We start from the raw sequence: 6864 nt of genomic DNA, 5'->3' as shown, positions 1-6864 counted from the left end.
TCATGTCAAGGTGAACATGTCAGGGTGAACATGTCAAGGTGAACATGTCAGGGTGAACATGTCAGGGTGAACATGTCAGGGTGAGTCATGTCAGGGTGAACATGTCAGGGTGAGTCATGTCAGGGTGAACATGTCAGGGTGAGTCATGTCAGGGTGAACATGTCAAGGTGAACATGTCAGGGTGAACATGTCAAGGTGAACATGTCAGGGTGAACATGTCAGGGTGAACATGTCAGGGTGAGTCATGTCAGGGTGAACATGTCAGGGTGAGTCATGTCAGGGTGAACATGTCAAGGTGAACATGTCAGGGTGAACATGTCAGGGTGAACATGTCAGGGTGAGTCATGTCAGGGTGAACATGTCAGGGTGAGTCATGTCAGGGTGAACATGTCAAGGTGAACATGTCAGGGTGAGTCATGTCAGGGTGAACATGTCAGGGTGAACATGTCAGGGTGAACATGTCAGGGTGAACATGTCAGGGTGAACATGTCAAGGTGAGTCATGTCAGGGTGAACATGTCAGGGTGAACATGTCAGGGTGAGTCATGGAGCGGGGAGCCACATTGGTTCCTTCCTGGTGGGTTGGGGGAACCAATGAGATGTCTCAACCTGGCATGTTATGGTTGGCTGTTACGTGGTTAACTCTCTGTGATGAGGTAGCCTGAGAGAGGAGTTCAAATGTCACGGTTCTCCAACCATGAGGATATCGTTTTGGTCCAAGACTAGTGGTATTCAAACGTTTTCCGCACCCCAAATCTACCGAAACAACCTTCAAATCGGTACATTTGGATTTTTACATCGACAAATAAACCTTTTTATCAAAAAGAAAAACAACCAATAAATACATTTACTCAATAAAGTTGTATCTTTAAAATATCTTTCAAAAACATTTGTATATTGTTCTCATAATAATATGTACTCTTATAAAAAAGGTATTTTATATATATATATATATATATATATATATATATATATATATATATATACTAAACTAAAATATAAACATGTAAAGTGTTGGTCAGATGTTTTAACTGTTCTGCCTTGTTATTATTCGACCATGCTGGTCATTTATGAACATTTGAACATCTTGGCCATGTTCTGTTATAATCTCCACCCGGCACAGCCAGAAGAGGACTGGCCACCCCACATATGCTCTCTAATTCTCTTTCTTTCTCTCTCTCAGAGGACCTGAGCCCTAGAGACCGTGCCCCAGGACTACTTGACATGATGACTCCTTTGCTGTCCCCGTCCACCTGACTGTGCTGCTGCTCCAGTTTCAACTGTTCTGCCTTCCTATTATTTGACCATGCTGGTCATTTATGAACATTTGAACATCTTGGCCATGTTCTGTTATCACCCGGCACAGCCAGAAGAGGACTGGCCACCCCACATAGCCTGGTTCCTCTCTAGGTTTCTTCCTAGGTTTTGGCCTTTCTAGGGAGTTTTTCCTAGCCACCGTGCTTCTACACCTGCATTGCTTGCTGTTTGGGGTTTTAGGCTGGGTTTCTGTACAGCACTTTGAGATATCAGCTGATGTACGAAGGGCTATATAAATACATTTGATTTGTTTTGATTTGATTTGATATTTGCACAAAAAAGATTATTTCTCTCAAATTTTGTGCAGAAATGTGTATACATCCCTGTTAGTAAGCCCTTCACCTTTGCCAAGATAAGCCAGCCACCAGGTGTGGCATATCAAGAAGCTAATTGAACAGCATGATCATTACAGAGGTGCACCTTGTGCTGGGGACAATAAAAGGTCACTCTAAAATGTGCAGTTTTGTCACACAACACAATGTCACAGTTATCTCAAGTTTTGAGGGAGTGTGCAACTGGCGTGCTGACTGCAGGAATGTCCACCACAAGCGTTGTTTTAGAGAATTTGGCGGTACGTTCAACCGGCCTCACAACCGCAGACCACACGTAACCACCCAGGACCTCAACATCCGGCTTCTTCACCTGCGGGTTCGTCCTAGACCAGCAAGCCGGATAGAGGATGAAACTGAGGAGTATTTCTGTCTGTAATGAAGCCCTTTTGTGGGGAAAAACTCAGACGACTTTGAATACCACTGTTTGAGACAGAGGTTTGAGCTAGAGGTCCCTAGTCATCAGGTCCCTAGCCATGAGGTCCCTAGCCATGAGGTCCCTAGCCATGAGGTCCCTAGTCATGAGGTCCCTAGTTATGAGGTCCCTAGCCATGAGGTCCCTAGCCATGAGATCCCTAGCCATGAGATCCCTAGCCATGAGGTCCCTAGCCAGAGATCCCGAGCCATGAGGTCCCTAGCCACGAGGTCCCTAGTCATGAGGTCCCTAAGCTAGAGGTCACTAGCCAGAGATCCCTTGCCATGAGGTCTCTAGTCATGAGGTCCCTAGCTAGAGGTCACTAGCCAGAGATCCCTTGCCATGAGGTCCCTAGCCATGAGGTCCCTAGTCATGAGGTCCCTAGCCATGAGATCCCTAGCCATGAGGTCCTTAGCCATGAGGTCCCTAGTCATGAGGTCCCTAGCCATGAGATCCCTAGCCATGAGGTCCCTAGCCATGAGGTCCCTAGCCAGAGGTCCCTAGCCATGAAGGTCCCTAGCCATGAGGTCCCTAGCCATGAGGTCCCTAGCCATGAGGTCCCTAGCCATGAGGTCCCTAGCCATCAGGTCCCTAGCCATGAGGTCCCTAGCCATGAGGTCCCTAGCCATGAGGTCCCTAGCCAGAGGTCCCTAGCAATGAAGGTCCCTAGCCATGAGGTCCCTAGCCATGAGATCCCTAGCCATGAGGTCCCTAGCCATGAGGTCCCTAGCCATGAGGTCCCTAGCCATGAGATCCCTAGCCATGAGGTCCCTAGCCATGAGGTCCCTAGCCATGAGATCCCTAGCCATGAGGTCCCTAGCCATGAGGTCCCTAGCCATGAGGTCCCTAGCCAGAGGTCCCTAGTCATGAGGTCCCTAGCCAGAGGTCCCTAGCCATAGGTCCCTAGCCATGAGGTCTCTAGCCATGAGGTCCCTAGCCATGAGGTCCCTAGCCATGAGGTCCCTAGCCATGAGGTCCCTAGCCATGAGGTCCCTAGCCATGAGATCCCTAGCCATGAGGTCCCTAGCCAGAGGTCCCTAGCCATGAGGTCCCTAGCCATGAGGTCCCTAGCCATGAGATCCCTAGCCATGAGGTCCCTAGCCATGAGGTCCCTAGCCATGAGGTCCCTAGCCACGAGGTCCCTAGCCACGAGGTCCCTAGCCATGAGGTCCCTAGCCACGAGGTCCCTAGCCACGAGGTCCCTAGCCACGAGGTCCCTAGCCACGAGGTCCCTAGCCATGAGGTCCCTAGCCACGAGGTCCCTAGCCACGAGGTCCCTAGCCACGAGGTCCCTAGCCATGAGGTCCCTAGCCATGAGGTCCCTAGCCACGAGGTCCCTAGCCACGAGGTCCCTAGCCACGAGGTCCCTAGCCAAGAGGTCCCTAGCCACGAGGTCCCTAGCCACGCAGGTCCTAGCCACGAGGTCCCTAGCCATGAGGTCCCTAGCCACGAGGTCCCTAGCCACGAGGTCCCTAGCCACGAGGTCCCTAGCCACGAGGTCCCTAGCCACGAGGTCCCTAGCCACGAGGTCCCTAGCCATGAGGTCCCTAGCCATGAGGTCCCTAGCCATGAGGTCCCTAGTCATGAGGTCCCTAGCCATGAGGTCCCTAGCCATGAGGTCCCTAGCCACGAGGTCCCTAGCCACGAGGTCCCTAGCCACGAGGTCCCTAGCCATGAGGTCCCTAGCCATGAGGTCCCTAGCCATGAGGTCCCTAGCCATGAGGTCCCTAGCCATGAGGTCCCTAGCCATGAGGTCCCTAGCCATGAGATATGCGGAACAAATCCGAGGTTGGAGATTCATGGTAATTGTAGTCCGTGGTTATAACCTGGTTTAAGCATGTTCTATTAGCACTGTACAAGCCGTTAGCTTGGTTAATACACCTACTTGCAGGCCGTGGTTAGCGTAGCCTAGCCCCAGCTGTCTGCAGGCCACCATGGCCTCCTTGGTGCCCCAGGCCCCTCCACAGATCAGCCCCCAGCTCCTGGTCCCGTTAGCCTCTGTGCTCAGCACCTCCACCCGCCCCTCATACCGCGTACGGCCCCCTGTCAGGCGGATCTGTGGTTGGGCAGACGGGTTAGGAAGCGGAGGGCAGGGGGAGTGTGTGGATTGGGGTTAGTATGGGTGATTACGGTCTGGCTGAACACAGGGCGTTTATCCAGACATACAGCACTTTGATTCAATCAGTTCTGCCTTAACCCTTCGATAACCGACAACTGCATAGCAGGACGTTGCCATTGGACGTTGCCATTGGACGTTGCCATTGGACGTTGCCATTGGACGTTGCCATTGGACGTTGCCATTGGACGTTGCCATTGGACGTTGCCATTGGACGTTGCCATTGGATGTTGCCATTGGACGTTGCCATTGGACGTTGCCATTGGACGTTGCCATTGGACGTTGCCATTGGATGTTGTCATTGGATGTTGTCATTGGATGTTGCCATTGGACGTTGCCATTGGACGTTGCCATTGGATGTTGCCATTGGATGTTGCCATTGGATGTTGCCATTGGATTAGTAATAATCCCACATAGCCTTGATACAATTTGGAACAGTGGAATGTTGTAAACTTTAACACAGTTCCACCTCTGTCACTGCCAAAATCACAGCAATGCGGGAGTCAGCTATCTGTTAAGGCTCGAACTGATTGAATCTCTGGCATCCATATGGCGCCCTATTCCCTATATAATGTACTACTTTTTACCAGGGCCCATAGGGCTTTGATCAACAGTAGTGCACTTTGTAGGGATTAGGGTGCATTTGGGACGGATACTTTGATTTAGGGGTTAAAGGCATGTGTTTGGTGAGAGTAAAGGACGTCATTACACACATCACATAGTCAGGATGCGTCCAGGTTTACGTCTCTCATCACAATACTACTAACATTGTATTGAACATTACTGAGGCAAACACTCCTGCTCGATCAGGAATCTATTACCAATGTCAACACGGCATTAATCAATAAACACTTTAAGATTCACAGTAAACAATATATCCCCCTCTTTGCTAAACTAAATTACTTGACTAAACTTTTACTTAGTCTGTTCTCTATGATCATATTAACATCATTTTATCACTAAAACAGGATATGATAATGACTGCAATGAACAGAACAGAACAGAATAGAAAAGAACAGAACAGAACAAAATAGAACATAACAGAACAGAACAGAATAGAACATAACAGAACAGAACAGAATAGAACAGAATAGAAAAGAACAGAACAAAATAGAACAGAACAGAACAGAACAGAATAGAACAGAACAGAATAGAACAGAATAGAACAAAACAGAATAGAACAGAATAGAACAAAACAGAATAGAACAGAATAGAACAGAATAGAACAGAATAGAACAGAACAGAACAGAATAGAACAGAACAGAATAGAACAGAACATAATAGAACATAACAGAACAGAATAGAACAGAATAGAACAGAATAGAATAGAACAGAACAGAACATAACAGAATAGAATAGAACAGAATAGAATAGAACAGAACAGAATAGAATAGAACAGAATAGAACAGAACATAATAGAACATAACAGAACAGAATAGAATAGAACAGAATAGAACAGAACAGAATAGAACAGAACAGAATAGAACAGAATAGAACAGAACAGAACAGAATAGAACAGAATAGAACAGAATAGAACAGAATAGAATAGAACAGAATAGAATAGAACAGAACAGAATAGAATAGAACAGAATAGAACAGAATAGAACAGAATAGAACAGAACAGAATAGAACAGAACAGAATAGAACAGAACATAATAGAACAGAACAGAATAGAACAGAACAGAATAGAACAGAATAGAACAGAATAGAACAGAACAGAATAGAACAGAATAGAATAGAACAGAATAGAACAGAATAGAACAGAACATAATAGAACAGAACATAATAGAACAGAACAGAATAGAACAGAACAGAATAGAACATAACATAATAGAATAGAACAGAATAGAACATAACAGAATAGAACAGAACATAATAGAACATAATAGAAAAGAACAGAACAGAACAGAATAGAACAGAATAGAATAGAACAGAACATAATAGAACATAACAGAACAGAATAGAATAGAACATAACATAATAGAATAGAACAGAATAGAACATAACAGAATAGAATAGAACAGAACATAATAGAACATAATAGAAAAGAACAGAACAGATCAGAATAGAACAGAATAGAACAGAACAGAGATAAGTAGTTAGTCTCTGACCGAGTTCTCCAGAGCCATGTATGGCGTGTTGCACCTCACAGCGGCGTCTTCTACATGTTGGCAGTCCTCTGAGGTTATGTTCTTAAAGCCGCAGTTCCACATAGACTTCTCCGTCCCCAGACACAGGACCTCATTCATGTGGATAGGACCCATCCCTAAAGACACACACAGACACACACAGACACACCAGTGGCGGTCGCCGACGTTTAAGATGAGGGAGGATATCGGATGACTGTCATTCATATTCCATTCACCCAGTTCAATGTAACAGTGACAGGTTTAGGTTACTGTCATTCATATTCACCCAGTTCAATGTAACAGTGACAGGTTTAGGTTACTGTCATTCACCCAGTTCAATGTAACAGTGACAGGTTTAGGTTACTGTCATTCATATTCACCCAGATCAATGTAACAGTGATAGGTTTAGGTTACTGTCATTCATATTCACCCAGTTCAATGTAACAGTGACAGGTTTAGGTTACTGTCATTCATATTCACCCAGTTCAATGTAACAGTGACAGGTTTAGGTTACTGTCATTCATATTCACCCAGTTCAATGTAACAGTGACAGGTTTAG

General features: G+C 46.2%; 1 protein-coding gene across 1 annotated transcript; it reads right to left on the bottom strand.

The window, feature by feature from the left end:
• Window positions 1-3802: 3802 nt before the first annotated feature.
• LOC124030480 (lysyl oxidase homolog 3B-like) lies at window positions 3803-6440 on the bottom strand. Its single transcript, XM_046341811.1, has 3 exons — window positions 6288-6440; window positions 3946-4116; window positions 3803-3817 (listed from the first exon to the last, which is right to left on the bottom strand). Exons 1-3 carry the CDS (start codon window positions 6438-6440, stop codon window positions 3803-3805), a joined length of 339 nt encoding a protein of 112 aa, XP_046197767.1.
• Window positions 6441-6864: the final 424 nt, after the last annotated feature.

Source organism: Oncorhynchus gorbuscha, unplaced genomic scaffold (assembly GCF_021184085.1).
Source record: "Oncorhynchus gorbuscha isolate QuinsamMale2020 ecotype Even-year unplaced genomic scaffold, OgorEven_v1.0 Un_scaffold_11948, whole genome shotgun sequence".
In the NCBI taxonomy this organism is placed as follows: Eukaryota; Metazoa; Chordata; class Actinopteri; order Salmoniformes; family Salmonidae; genus Oncorhynchus; species Oncorhynchus gorbuscha.
This window is presented reverse-complemented; position numbering and strand designations above follow the sequence as displayed.

What these genes read in the sequence shown, in the direction of transcription:
- LOC124030480 (XM_046341811.1), bottom strand. Translation starts at nt 6,440, where the DNA reads ATGGGTCCTATCCACATGAATGAGGTCCTGTGTCTGGGGACGGAGAAG. An exon ending in ACATGGCTCTGGAGAACTCG is followed by an intron (nt 4,117 to 6,287) that starts GTCAGAGACTAA and finishes GCCCAACCACAG; the next exon opens with ATCCGCCTGACAGGGGGCCG.